We start from the raw sequence: 15458 nt of genomic DNA, 5'->3' as shown, positions 1-15458 counted from the left end.
GAGAAAGGAGGGACGGGAGAATGAAAACAGGAAAAGATAGGAAGGAATCAAGCAGGACAGGTAAAAACGATAAGAACGAGGAGGAAGGAAAGCACCAGACATTAACCTAACTTGGGGGACGTGCTATTACTTAAAAAAAAAAAAAAAAAAAAAAAAAAAAAAACTATAAGAATTATTCTAATGACGCACTTGGGTTTATTATCCAGACTAATTCCAGACTATTTTCTTCAGATTTCTTTTTTTTTTTTTTTTTTTAGCTTTTTCGAAGGTTACGCGAGTCATTTTCCCTACCTTCTCACCATCATTTTTTTTTTTTTTCGCTGAACGAAATCGTCTTATGTTAATTTGAATAAAATTAAAACTGTGCGTAATGCAACGTCTAGTAAATAAGAATTAAAGCAGTAAAACATAAAGCGAAAGAGTTTGGGGAAATGTTAACAGATCCTATCAAGAAAAAAAAAAAACTTGCTTTCATACATTACGATTGCGTGTCAGTCTCTCTCCGCAACGCTGTACTTCCTTCTACTTATTCTCTCTCCGTCGTCTCATTAATAACTATCGACTACACGAGGGTCATTACGGCAAAAAAAATAAATAAATAAATAAACTTTGCTAGGTATAAGTCTTCCCCTAGAATAAAACCTGCAATTGTTAATGTTACAGTCAGGTCTTTATTTGTGTGTGTGTGTGTGTGTGTGTGTGTGTGTGTGTGTGAGAGAGAGAGAGAGAGAAAGAGAGAGAGAGAGAGAGAGACTGTCCAAGGGTCTGAAAAATCTAAGCAGGTGGACAGCATGTACAGTCGGGGACAAAAATTAGCCTACTTTTTCATCCCTTGTATTTCTGTTTCCTCTGCTGGCTGTAGGCTATATCCCTGAGCTGAGAGAGGCTGGGTATGTTTCTCCGCCCATGTGATTCTCTTTGTGATGCGTTTGGGAGGAAAGTGATGCTGTAAATGCGGAACAGGTGAAGTGGGGGAGCAAACTTTTATTTCAGTCTGTACATAAGCGGAGTTAAGCAGTAAAAATACATGAGCGAGTCCAATGAATCAGATTTTTGTCGCACTAATAAGATCTGCCCCATTAAACGCAATAAAAAGGCTGGCTCTCTGTATGCAATGATGAATACCGGAATATGAATACACCCCGTTATCAGAGCATCTTGCCTCTGACGCACAGCAAAGAGATACCGCCCACCATAGCTCATGAATAGGACGGGAATAGAATCAGAAAGGTGAAAAATATGCAAAGCTGAAATGTCGTGAATGAGCAGGTGAGTCTGGGTCAAAATTAGATATTATGTATTCACGGGGACACAAGGTGGATTGACGCGCAGGTTTATACTCTCTCTCTCTCTCTCAGTTGAACAATCTTCCTGGTTTTTACCTTACCCTGGTCCAGGTTTTCGTCCATTTTTTTGCAATTTATTTCGTGTAGATCAATGAGAGAGAGAGAGAGAGAGAGAAATGCTACAGCTCTACAACTTTCCCATAGCACTTCTTCGTGACTAGCACCATAGGCTGCTGTTAATCAATTGCTGCAACTTGGCACTGAAAACGGAGAGATGGCAATTTGAGCCGAAGTTGAGAGAGAGAGAGAGAGAGAGAGAGAGGAAAAGAAAAAACGTAGCTGTAAAATAAGACTATAATCTAACCTCTACAGTTCGATAAATCCCTCAGGTTAATCTCTTAAGCTAAATCTCTCACGGTAATCTCCCAAGCTAAGTCCTCAAACAAAATCTCTCAAGCTAAAGTACTCGAACTGAATCTCTCTAGTTAATCTCTCAAGCTAAACTATCAAGCTAAATCTCTCAAGCTTAAATCTCTCAGGCTAAATCTCTGCAGCCTAATCTCTCCAGCTATATCTCTTGAGTGGTTAGCGTAGATGCACTTGAATAGTGCACACGAGTTACGCGGAATGACGATGATAAAACAAAATAGTTCTCAAAGGGTGTAACTGCTTCCCTGTCCCCCCTCTTTAGTTAGTGTAGTGGGCGTATCAACACATGCACTTTGGATGAGGTATAGGAGTTACACGAAGCACTGGTAATATCAAAACAAGATGACATACATGGCAGACTATGATATAATGCAATGAATCATACTCCGCCCCAGCCAACTTGTTCGTAAAGCACTATCCTCTCGGCCATCATTCCAAACCATGAAAGGTCAGTGTTAAGTTCACGAATACATAGTCACACAATTTTTTCATGTGGAAGAAAATTACCTGAGCCAATTACCGTGATATTTATGGATATAGAGACCAGGTGTCACATCGCCATCTTATCAACAGGAATAATTTTTCACCTGTGCCAATTAGTGTGACATTTACGGATATGAGCATACTGGGCGTCATAATTTTATCACCTGGAAGAAATTACACTTAGAGAATTAGTGTGACTTTTAAGAATATGGACATACTAGGGGTCACATATCACCTCGCCAGGAAGAAATTTACCTGAGTTTATTAGAGGCAAATATATCTATGGAGAAGTTGGATGGCGCGGAGTATACCTCGAGGGGACTGAGATTAGAAAGTTGTTCCGTTCGTTAAAAGGTTACTTAGGTTACTTGGGTTACTTACATTCTTGCCTGGGTATTTCTTGAGGAAGAGAAGGTTGGAGATGAAAGCGTCCACATCGAAAGGATCCTCGAACCTCATCTTCTGGACCACCATCAACACACCAGACTCACAGGTGCTGTCCGGTGGCTCTTCCCCGGCGCTGCTGCTGCTATTGCTGTTCCTTTCACCCGCGGACCATATAAAAAAGTTCCTTACACCTTTTAAGTTTCCTGAGTTTCTTCAGAGATTTGTTTGAAAAGGCTCCTCACTCCTTTCCAGGTTCCTTTGTCTGTTTTTCCGGGATTTGGTTGTTGGTAAAAGTTAGGAAAGTTCACAGTTCTCGTCACTACAACAACATTGCTATAAACTTAAAGACCCGACCGCGGACAACGATGAATCCCGCTGCAGGTCTTGTTACGTAATTACTCAGCTGCAGCCTGTGACAGCTGCCCAGAGTAGAGAGTAAGTGCCACTCGGCCTGCCCTGGCAAAGTGAAACACACTACTCAAGCTTCCTGATGCTTCTCCGGCCGGTGCCACACATGCGCCCCTTTATATACCGACCGCCCCTGGCCAGGTATAGGCTGCCGCACACCACCACACACACCACCTCCCCAAACAATGCTAATATTTCAAATGCATATCAACCGAGTATCAAATTATGTAACAGATCCCCTACGGTTAGTCCACAAAACTTGACATGGAATATAATTGTCATGGAGCTTGGAATTTAGCCACACTCTTGCCACGAAAGTCCCTCTGACTCCACACCACCATCCTAGACACTACGGCGACGCTGAGGGCAGTATTTTAGATGCTATAGGAGACCATAGCACCTCCTCCATGGCGATTTATGCTATGCGTTACACCTCAGTATCCCCTTGTATGTTACTGATGTAAATTACGTAGGAATTTTAAACTACATAAATAACACACAAGAGAGTGTTAAGGTGTGATGTACAAAATAAATCGCTAAGGATCAGGCGCTAAGAAACCCTCTGTACCAACGAGAATACGACTCTAGGTTACACAGTTATGCTTCTTGATAATGGGACAGGGGAGAGGGGAGGGGAGATGAGGAGGAAAGGAGGGGAGTTTTGGAGTAGGGGAAGGGATGTGAGGAGGAGAGGAGGGTACATGGGGGAGGAGGGGAGGGTATATATGGTGGAGAAGGGGAGGGGAGATGACGAAGAGGGGAGGGAAGATGAGGAGGTGGGGAGGGGAGATATGAGGAGGGGAGGGTATATGGGGGAGGAGGGAAAGGGAGATGAGGAAGAGGGGAGGGGAGATAGGGGAGAGGAAATTGAGATGTGTGAGGTAACAGGGGACGGGGAAGCCGGCAACAGGGAGGGGAGGAGGAGGAAAATAAATAAACGGAGGAAAACGGAGAGGTAAGGAGAGAGAAAAACAAATAAACAGAGGAAAGGGAGGAGGTGAGGAGAGAGAAAAATAAAGGAAGAAACGGGAGAATTGAAATAACGGAGAAGGAAGAAGTGGGGAAAGAGAAATATAAATACATGGAAGAAGGAGATAAACAAATAAATGGAGGGAAGGAAAAGGCGAATAAACATAAAAATAAAATAAACGGCGATAAAAACGAGACGCAGGGAAGGAGAGAAATGTATATACGAAGGAAGGAAAAGGGAAACGAGGAGGAGGAGGAGGAGGAGGAGGAGGAAGAAAATAAATATAAACAAGGGAAATGGGCAGGTAGGTCGATGAGGGGGGTGGGAAGGAGGAGGAGGATAATAGGTGAAAAAGGTAAAAATTGCAATACATTACAGCCAAAGGTCAAGGGTGATTCTGTTCTCCGCTCCGGTCGATACCTGGCCGCTCGCCTCGCTTTGTGGCTACACCTGACGCCATCACTACCATCGTCACTACCATTACTGTCGTCATCATTGTCGTCATCATTATCGTCACCAACATTATCGTCATCATCATTTTCGTCATCATAATCGTCACCATCATTACTGTCGTCATCATTATCGTCATCATCATTATCGTCAACATCATCATCATCATCAACCAGATCTTATTCCCGACTAAGTTTGGGGTAAAACACTACCATCAATACTACCAGCACGAAACTATCATCATCATCATCATCATCACCATCATCATCACTGTCATCATCCAGACCTTTAGCAGCAAGATGAAGGACACTACTATTGCCGTCACCATTATCATCATCAACATCATCATCATCCTCACTTGTCATCATCCAGACCCTTAGCAGCAAGATGGAGGACGCTACCACTGCCATCATCATCATCATCATCACCATCATCATTACCACCTACATATACTCAACAAAAATACACACCACCTAACTCCCTGCCAGTCATCACCTCAACGCTCACCATTTTGGTGCAAATTTTGTACAGTAGTTAAGGTATGGTGTGTACGTTCTGTCTGTCTGTCTGTGTGTCTGTCTATTTACCCCTCCGTCCGTCTGTGTCTCTCGGCCTGTTTTTCCTCCTCTCACATTTTTCCCTTCCTTCTTTCTTCCTCTCGTTATCTTCTCTCTCTCTCTCTCTCTCTCTCTCTCTCTCGGAAGTACTAAGAAATGTGTAGATGGACCCAGAAGGCGTGGTAAAGAGCCGCCTGGGTGCAGACTTTTGGAAGCCGAATTCTCTCAAAGTATTTTCAAACCCCTCTCTCTCTCTCAAGCTCCTATTACTTATTGTCAGCTGAATAAAATCGTCTGGTTTTGGATGGAATATAATGCAGGAGAAGAAGCGACCTTTGGGAGGGTTAATTACATGGAGGGAAAGAGTAAAGGTAAAACAGAAATTACAGTGAAAAATTAATGTGTGTGTGTGTGTGTGTGTGTGTGTGTGTGTGTGTGTGTGTGTGTGTGTGTGTGTGTGTGTGTGTGTGTGTGTTTTAGCCGGTAACCAGGATTTAGAGTGAGTTTAAATATCACACTGTAAAGAATACTGGGCGAGTTACGGCTTTGTTATGAGCGTGGCTTTCAGTGCAGGTGTCAAGGCCATTTTAAAGTTACAAAAATATATTCACCTTTGCATATCACCACAATAGCCACCACCACCACCACCACCACCACCACCACCACCACCATCATCATCACCACCACCACTACAACCAACAGTACCATCATCATCATCTGTAACCAATAGTATCATCTCCATCATCACCATTACTTGATGTTTCCGCTTCTGCTAGAATGTAATATCACCACTATCATCACAATTATCACCACCACCACTACTACCGCCACCACCGCTTCCACTGTCATTACTAATACTACGACTGTCATCACTATACTGTCAGAGTCATCACCATCACTACCACCACCAGCCACCACCACCACTACTACCACAACAACTACTACTACTATTACTATCACCAACACCTCTCTATCATTATCACTACCACCACTACCACCAATATCGACGGTACAACTCCCACCATCACTTTTATCACTACCATCGTTACCGTCCCCAGCACCAATACTACCACTATCACCACCACCAACACCATCATACATCCATCCCCACCGCTACCATCACCACTACACCCCACCTACACTATCACTACATCATTCCACCACCACCACCATCACCACTACATCCCCTACCACCATCACCACCACAACACTCCACCACCACCACCATCACCACTACTACTATCACTACCGCTACAAATACCTCACCACCTCCATAAGCCCCACTACCACTACGAGGATCACCACTATCACTACCATCACCATTATCTCCGGGATCCTCACTACCCACTCACCACCACACACACACACACACACACACACACACACACACACACACACACACCAAGAGGAATAATCAGTGTTCGTCAGTGCCTCTATTCTATCTTAATTAGAGAGGCAGAGTAATCAAGGAATGCAAATAACGAGGCTGGAATGTAATGATGCCAAAGGGAAGTCCAGCCAACAATTATTTCATACAAAATTAGAGGTGAAAGTTGAGAGAGAGAGAGAGAGAGAGAGAGAGAGAGAGAGAGAGAGAGAGAGAGAGAGAGAAGGTGGAGAGGTGGAGGAACAGACTAGGATATAATAAAGAGTAAACATGGAAGATAAGATGGGACGGAACAAACAGTAAAAAGATGGAATAGTAGTACCCACAACAGTGCACAGGTGAGAGGAAATGTAAGAGAATAAGGAGGAAATCGATGAACCCATGACAGAGGAAACGTGGGGAGAAACAAAGAGATTAAACGTAAGAAGATTGTGTGTCCAAAAGAAAGGCTGGTTAGAAACAATGAAGTGAAAGAAAATATGAACTGAAGAGAATTTTAAGACAGAAGAGTACTAGACTGAATACATGGGAAAAAGTAAAACTAAAGGGAAAAATAACAGTACTTAAGACAGAGAGAAAATAGGAAAGAACAAAGACACCAAGAGAAAGTGGCCATTTTATATAAGCGTGCGTCAGGGTTTGCACGCGAAATATCGTGTTTACCTCATCGCTCCGCACCTCTCATAAAGCTACCTGTGTGCGTGACCTTGGCCCAAACAGCGTCATGGCACGGTATTCACAAAACATCTTCACCCCCTCAGCCTGCGTCCTGGAAATCTATTGGAAGAATCATTGTATCCACATTTAGAAAGGGTACTTAGGGGTAGATACAAAAAAAAATAATAAAATAAAATAAAATAGCTCAATCTGGCCCCCCTTCAGGTATGTTCCATCTCACTCATACCTGAATCCCGAGTCATACCTGCTGTGTCTCCATATATATAACTTTACGAAATATGAGCATAAATAATCCATCGGAACAATAATCCCCACGGTAATGTGGTACAGACACGTGGGAGTCTTGTTTTTTTTTTTGTTTTTTTTTTTTTTGCGGCCTACGCCAGACTTTTTTCTTTCCCTCTGAGACACCCACTGCAGCAGTAAGGCAGAAAACTCTCTATTAAAATTACCTAATAGAAATGTGAAATCTGTTTTTTTTTTATTCCAGGTAACGCCAGGCGATTTTATTCAGCTTAGAGAAACATGCCCCATCCACACAGCCGGTTTTGTACGACGAACACTTGTCCTTAGAGGTTACTTACTCTTAGAGATAATTTTGTAAGTTCGTATTTTTTCATTCTAATATTCGGTCTATTCTCTTTTTACTCAAGCTTAACCTAAAATTGCCCTTTCCCCATCTTAAATGCTGAGCTGTAACAATAAATTAACCCAAGAATATGGTGCTAGTCACAAAGAAGTGCTATGGAAAGGATGTAGACTTTTTGTTCACACAACCTAAACTTGTCCTCTCCCAATCTTGAATGCTGAGCTGTGACATCGGATTAATACTAGATTAAGGTGCTAGTCACAAAGAAGTGTTATGGAAAGGAGGTAGGGCCGTAGAACTGTCTTTTGCTGCCACTGAACTTTGTGAAATAGGCTGCAAAGGGAGGAAAAATTGGGCCAAGTTAAGGTGCGAAGAGTATAGAGTAGCTGTGAACGCCGAGGCTGCGAAGGGGTTGGTGACTGCACGCGGACGAAAATTTGAGCCAAGTTAAGGTGGAAAGAATATAGTTTGGCTGTGAACGCTGAGACAGAGACGAAAATTTGAGCCAAGTTAGGGTGGAAAGAGTATAGTTTAGGCTGTGAACGCCGAGGCTGAGGTGCATGTTGGCCGGATGTGTGTGCAAATAAATGTATCATCTTTACACGTGCTGTCTCCAGTGTGTGTCAGGGATGCACTCTAATATAATAACATTTTTCCGTACAGCTCGCCCATGCATTTCTGGGAACCTGGGAAATCAGCTTTACGAGAAACCATGGAACAATACTACGCATTTTTTCGGTATTTCACTGTGGATTTAATTGGAAAAAAAAAGGCAAAAAATCGACCTACATTGAGAAGTTTCTGTTATTCACTGGATTTAACAGAAAGAAAGTGAAAATGGTCGAAATATTATGGGAACACAAATTTACACACTATGCTAAAGAAAGTTTATGAATGCGGCACCTATGGCTGTATTTATTAACATTCCTAAGCTTATTTATGTATACGATTGCTTCCCTTTATACTTGCCCTTACTAACACAGCCACTAGATATTTCATAACTAAAGTGCACATTAAAGCGATAAAAAAAGGAAAAACAAAACAATGTGATAATAGTGAAAGCGTAGCAGTAGCAGCAGCAGTATAGGTAGAAGCAGAAGTAGTAGTAGCAGCAGAAGTAGAAGGCTAGTAGCAGCAGAAGTAGTGGTAGTAGCAGTTGTAGTAGCAGCAGAAGAAGGGTAGTAGCAGCAGTAGTAGTAGCAGCAGAAGTAGTAGTAGCAGTAGAAGTAGTAGTAGCGGCAGAAGTAGTGGTAGCAGGAGAAGTAGAAGGCTAGTAGCAGCAGAAGTAGTGGTAGTAGCAGTTGTAGTAGCAGCAGTAGTAGTAGCAGCAGAAGAAGGGTAGTAGCAAGAGTAGTGGTAGCAGCAGCAGTAGTAGCAGCAGACGTAGTAGTAGCAGTAGAAGTAGTAGTAGCGGCAGAAGTAGTGGTAGCAGGAGAAGTAGTGACAGCAGCAGAAGTAGTGGTAGCAGAAGTAGCAGTAACAGTCGCAGTCGATCCCATTTGACTCCTTTCGAAGTGTAAGGGTCCGAGGCTGGTCTAAGGGGTCATATACACTCATGGGGATCGAACCTAAGGAAGACCATCACTTCGACTGGGGTGTTCTGACCACTATACCACCTGGCCATTAGGTTAAGATGATAAATTACAAGAGGAAATGCTGAGTGAGAGAGAGATACAGGTGAGAGGTTGAATTCTCTCTCTCTCTCTGTCTCTCTCTCTCCTTCTCTCTAAGCTGCCCAAAACGTTAAGAAAATGCAGAAATCACGTTCTTACCTGTGTCTCTCTCACATAAACATTTCCCATTAGTTTAAGTTCCCCTGTAAACATTACCTCTAGTATAAATGTTTAATAATTTTCACTAGAGGGTCTGAATGAAATAATCCCACGGGAGATTAAGTGAAAGGATGGATCGGTGGACGTGAGGAAGAGAGAGGGTGAGGGATTTGTGGTGGTGGTGGTGGTGGTGGCGGGGATTTGGAAGTGAGATTTCGTTGGTTGGTGGCATGTCTCAATAATCTTCATACCGTAGTGATGGTCAAGGTTATGCGAGGTCTGCTTTCCCCTCTCACTCTCTCTCTCATCCTGCTTTGTTGTTCTGCTCATTAACTCCTGGGATTAGAGAATAAGTGTTTTTGTTACGCGTTTGGGCCAAGCCACCTAGTAAGGCCAGTAAGGGTCTGTGTGGTCTGTACAACTTTGTAATATGGAGAGAGCGCGCGCGCGCACACACGCACACACACACACACACACACACACACACACACACACACACACACACACACACACACCTCGCTCTCTTTCTCGTGTGTGTGTGTGTGTGTGTGTGTGTGTGTGTGTGTGTGTGTGTGTGTGTGTGTGTGTGTGTGTGTGTGTGTGTGTGTGTGTGTGTGCATACCTCCTGTCTTTACTATGCAGGTCAACATGTTTACGTAGAGTGCACCTGAATTGTTGTTTGCTTCCATTCCAGCCAACTACTTCGAGCCTTCCTTGCTTTAATTCTCTCTCTCTCTCTCTCTCTCCCTGCTTAGTAATGGTCTCTCGTCTTATACGTGAGAGTATTAGCCTGAGTAAGAATATCAGAATGAATAAGAATATTAGTATGAGAATATCAACACAAGTGAGAGTATCAGTGGATGTATTAGCAAGAGTGACAGTATCAGTAGATGTACTGGCATGAGTGACAGTATCAGTAGATGTATTGGCATGAGTGAGAGTGTCAGCATGAGACAGGATCAGCATAACAGAGAAAATCAGCATGCTGTGGGTGTCTCTCCAGAAGGTCACGAGATAGGCGGTTATTCCCCGATGCTGTCTAAGATTCGCATTCTCTCTCGTTAACCATCTTCCCTCCCCCTCTTTCCTCACTCTACCCGTTTTACTTTAACTTGGCCTAAAATTTGGGAATAGCAAGAATAATATAAAACGCACGTCACCAGGTTGAAGGGATTAAAACTATATAAGCTGAAGGAGTTGAAAATATATGTAAATTAATTTTAAAATAATATATAAAATGTAACAAACCAAAAGATATCACAATTATTTTTTTTTACCTTAATTTGGCCCAGATTTTTCTCCGTAGCTCAGTGGCAGAAAAGACAATAGTGCGTCTCTACATCCTTCCACAGCACTTCTTCATGACTAGCATCATATTCTAGTGTTACGGCAATCTATAGTGTTAATCTGTTGTTATAACTCCGAATTCAGGATGGAGAGACGGCGATTTTAGACCAAGTTGGAGTAAACGAGGTATGGGAACGTGGAAGATGCCCAACGAGGCTCCCTAGCCGAGGGGAATACGGTGCCAGGTTCATCGTTCACCTGTCTCTTAATCAGCTTTCGCCATGGTCAGTATGTTACCTGTGTCGCCTGGGTGACACGTGGGAGAACATGGCAAGACTTATCCCGTTCGTTAAGAGGGCGCATTTTGATTCTACATCAGAGTTTAAGTAATTGATGGATTCGTTGACGTAGAGAGTAACTGTAGAGAGTAACTGCAGACAGTAACTATAGAAAGTAGCCTAACAATTACTACTACTACTACTACTACTATTATTATTATTATTATAGGAGAATGCAGTGTGGATAATCTGGGCGTGAAGGGAACACACAGGGCAGAGCTGGAGGTTCATTATATTATCACAAACGTTTCTGGCTACACAGAACCTATATCTTGAGCCTGAAACGTTTAGAGAAAATACAGAACTCTATCTCTCTCCTCTGTATTCCTCCCACTCATAATGTATCATCCTCTTCTCACACCGGATCAGCCACAGAATGCACAATTTTTCATGTCCTCTTGTCCTTTGCGCAAACTGAAACGCTGTGCTCTCTCTCTCTCTCTCTCTCGACGTAAAATTACCATCCCCTCCATCTCGAAGGCTGGGTTGTAGCAAAAGATTAACATTAGAATCCAATACTGGCCATCAAGTAGAGCTATGGAAATTATGTAAAATCGTACCATTATTTCCGTCATTTAAGCTGCAAAAGTACAGAATTCTAGACCAAGGTGATGTGAAAAGTGTGAAGTTACGAGAAACGGCTGATAGTAACTTGTTTTGTGCATCTCAACTCTGCCAGCTCTGTCGCTCTATTGTCAACACACCCGCTGACGTCACGGGGCTCTAGCTGGCTTCCTGCGGACTGACAAGGTATTCTCTGGAGTCTGGACCTTGCTTTCACATTGGTATGCATTTGCGTCCCTCTCTGACGTAACGTACTCTTCCATGACGTCACGGCTGACCACCCAAGGGAGTTTAATCTCGCACGGACATCCTGCCTGAGGGAAGTAAACAAACGATACCTCCCACAATACTTTCTTTTCCTTCCGACTAATTCCAGGTTGGACAACAGGTGACAGAGGTGAGTCCAAGATTACTTTTTGCCCGAGAGCGAGATGGGTGACGGTATCCTAAAGTCATACTCATTTTACTCTAACTTGAGCTACAACTTCCATCTCCTCTTCATGAATTCTGACTTGTAACAATAGATTAACAGTAGGATATGATGCTAGCCACGAGAAAGTGCTATTACAAGGATGCAGAGTCACAGTATTGTCTTGTTTTGCCACTGAGCTACTTGAAATAAGCTGCAAAGGACAAATATCTGGAGTAATTCAAAGTTCAAGGACAACCTCTTCAGTCCGACTATGTATTTTTCACTTTATTCAGGATTCTACCAGACGATTTTATTCAACGAAGAGATGTGGTGAATAGGTCAATGAATGCTATATTAATCCCCCCCATGCGCTGGAGAGGGACGCCTTCATGTGGTGGCACTGATATATCTATGCTGCTTCTCTGCTTGGTTATACAAACGTCCCTCAACTCCCTCCCTATCCCCCGAAAGCAGGATGGGGGACTGCAGGAAGGGGGGGGGGTAATTTTAGCCTGCAGTGCACCAGGTTGACCCTTTAGACGAATCATGTACTACTACTACTACTACTACTACTACTACTACTACAACCACTAGTACTTCTATAGTCACTAGGCTACTACTGCTACTACTACTACTGTTACTGCTACTACTTCTTCTACTACTACTAATCCCTCATTGCCAGAAAAGTCTCTCCCAAGGTGAATAACGTCTAATGAGGCAGCAGTAAGACGCAACGCAGGTCGTCAGGGTGAAGGGAGGAGAGGGGGAAGGGGTGAAGGGAAAAGAGGGAAGGGGTGAAGGCAGGAGGGAGGGAAGTAGCCTGAGCCAGTTTCCCTAATTGCTTAAGGCAGAGTATTTACGTCATCGTCGGCTACGTTTAATCAGAGACGGCACGTGTGCTGGTAGGTATGAAAAAGGCTTTTGAAAATGTATGAGAGAGAGAGAGAGAAAATGAAAAACAGAAGAGGAGAAGTAGGATGAAAAGAAGAGGATGATGAGGAGCAGAAAGAAGAGATAGGACAAGAGTGAAAGACAAGATTATTATTGATGCGGCAGAGGAAAGGTAGTAGAATTATAGATGTGGCAAAGAAAAGTAAATGGAATAATAGATGGGACAAAGGACACGTGGTGAAATTATAGGTTGAAAATAGAAGCTGTAGTGAATGGCAGAGACAAGATGATTTTAGCTGCAGTAAAGATGATGGAATTATAGATTCAGTGGCAGAAAAGTAGTTACAATTATAGATGAGGTAGAGGGATAACAGTGCAATGATAAAGAGGGAAGGGCAGACAAGGGCACAGACAAAATGTATGGGAGGTGCTTTGGCAGTCCCATCGGATCTTAGCAGAATTTTAACGCTCGGTAAAGTGTCGAAAGAGTTACACACACACACACACACACACACACACACACACACAGAGCACCCCATACACAACCACAAACATAAGTATACAACATATTATTTAAGTATGTTTCGTGTGTACAATAAGCTTTCTGTCATTTAATATATACTGCTTTTACTGCACATTTTACAGTATCCTTCATTCCATCACCAACCACTACCATTCAACCCATCGTTACACCTTTCCAATCTTCACTATTCTGTATTCACACTTCTTCCAGGCTTCCCCCACCTTCCTTCCTCCCCCTTCGTCATCTCCCCGACTCCACCCCTCGCGCCTCCCCGTCCCCCTCCAGTCATCCACCTTGCTCCACCCCTTATTACCCCCTCCACCATCACACCTCCGTTCCCCTCTGTTGATCCCAGTTAATGAACCACTTGTGTCCCTTCAGGTAATTCCAAACTCCTCTTTTAACTCTCCTAGATTCCCGTAACTCACTCTCAGCTGAATGAAATCGTCTGTGGCGTTAGCTTGGAATACAGTGCGAAAGAAGATGAAACCGTGAAAGCCTTCAGACCGCCTAGAGACAGCAAGAATGAACTAGACATTGACGTCATTCATCTTGTACAATGCTTGAGGCGTTGCGGTGTGCCGGTGTGAGCAGGTTGAGTTGAGTAAGCCTAGGGTGGCAATTCGGACGGGGATTAAACGAAAGTCTGGAGCAACGCAACTTCCACATCAATTTGTCGCCAAGAATATCAGAGTACTTGTCATCAGCAAGTATAAGCTAGTTAGGTTATGAAAGGGTAGGTTAGGCTAGGCTAGGACTGCAATACCAATGAGAATCAGTGGCACTATAACTTCCATATTAATTTGTCGCCCAGGATACCGGACCACTTATCATCTTCGGGTCTGAGATGATTAGATTAGGTTAGGTTGGGATAGGTCATTACGTTAAAGTTAGGGACAATACAACTACCACATTAATTTGTCGTCCAGAATACATGAGCAGCCATCACCAGAGGGTCTGAGTTGGTTTGGTAGGTTAGGCTATGTTAGGGTAGGTTAGGTTAGATTAGATTAGGTTAGATTAGATTAGGTTAGGTTAGATTAGATTAGATTAGGTTAGGTTAGATTAGATTAGGTTAGGTTAGATTAGGTTAGGTTAGATTAGGTTAAGTTAGGTTAGGTTAGGCTAGGTTAGGTTAGGTTAGGATAGGACTGGAGTTCACCCAGGAATTTATTTAAAGGTCAAGGGGAGCACTACCAGGGTCTTAACCTGTCGCGCAGAATACCTAGGGAGTCATCATGGGCCGGAGTGAACTGGTTAAGGGCGAGAGACGAGAGAAAAAAGGGTGTGGAGGTAGTAAGAGTAGGAATCATGTCCTCAGGTGGAAGGGGTTTATTTTTCGTGTGCCGGTAAGATCAGGTTCGTGGGGAGGGAGGAGTTTTCAAAGACCCCCCCCTCCCAAGTACACACACACACACACACACACACACACACACACACACACACACACACACAAATTACGACACCACCTGATTCAAATACTGATCATTAGGTAACGTGTGTGTGTGTGTGTGTGTGTGTGTGTGTGTGTGTGTGTGTGTGTGTGTGTGTGTGTGTGTGTGTGTGTGTGTGTGTGTGTGTGAGAGAGAGAGAGAGAGAGAGAGAGAGAGAGAGAGAGAGAGAGAGAGAGAGAGAGAGAGAGAGAGAATGCTGAGGAATAAGGTGAAGGATGTGAGATGTGTGAGAGAAAGAAACATGAGGAAGAAGAAGAAGAATGAACAATGTTACACAGAAAAACAGACATTCTGAGGAGAAGAGAGAAATACCAGTGACCTCCTCTCTCTCTCTCTCTCTCTCTCTCTTAGTACACCTAGGAAAGTGTATGTGAGGTGGAGAAGAGAGAGGGGAAAGGGGTGACCGAGGATGAGATGAAGCGATGAGGTGGAGAGGTATATGAGAGAGGGGAGCAGTGAGTCGGAGAGAGAGTTGCCTAACGACGGAGGACAGGTAATAAGGAGGCGTTAGGTTTGTGGCCACCTCTTACGGGATTAAGGTGTCTGGCGATATGCAGAAAGACGAAGATAGACAGTAGACATATAGGTAGATA

At 43.4% G+C, this 15458-nt stretch overlaps 1 protein-coding gene across 1 annotated transcript in view; it reads right to left on the bottom strand.

Moving 5' to 3' along the window:
* Positions 1-2685, bottom strand: part of LOC145400124 (uncharacterized) — a 34559-nt gene extending 31874 nt beyond the window's left edge. Inside the window, exon 1 of the mRNA XM_080272635.1 lies at positions 2580-2685. Within this exon, the coding sequence (XP_080128761.1) occupies positions 2580-2672 (93 nt within the window). The 5' untranslated portion in view covers positions 2673-2685. The remainder of the gene's footprint in view (positions 1-2579) is intronic.
* Between the last annotated feature and the right edge of the window lie 12773 nt (positions 2686-15458).

Source organism: Coenobita brevimanus, chromosome 51 (assembly GCF_032717465.1).
Source record: "Coenobita brevimanus isolate Jiangsu-jjx chromosome 51, ASM3271746v2, whole genome shotgun sequence".
NCBI lineage: Eukaryota > Metazoa > Arthropoda > Malacostraca > Decapoda > Coenobitidae > Coenobita > Coenobita brevimanus.
This window is presented reverse-complemented; position numbering and strand designations above follow the sequence as displayed.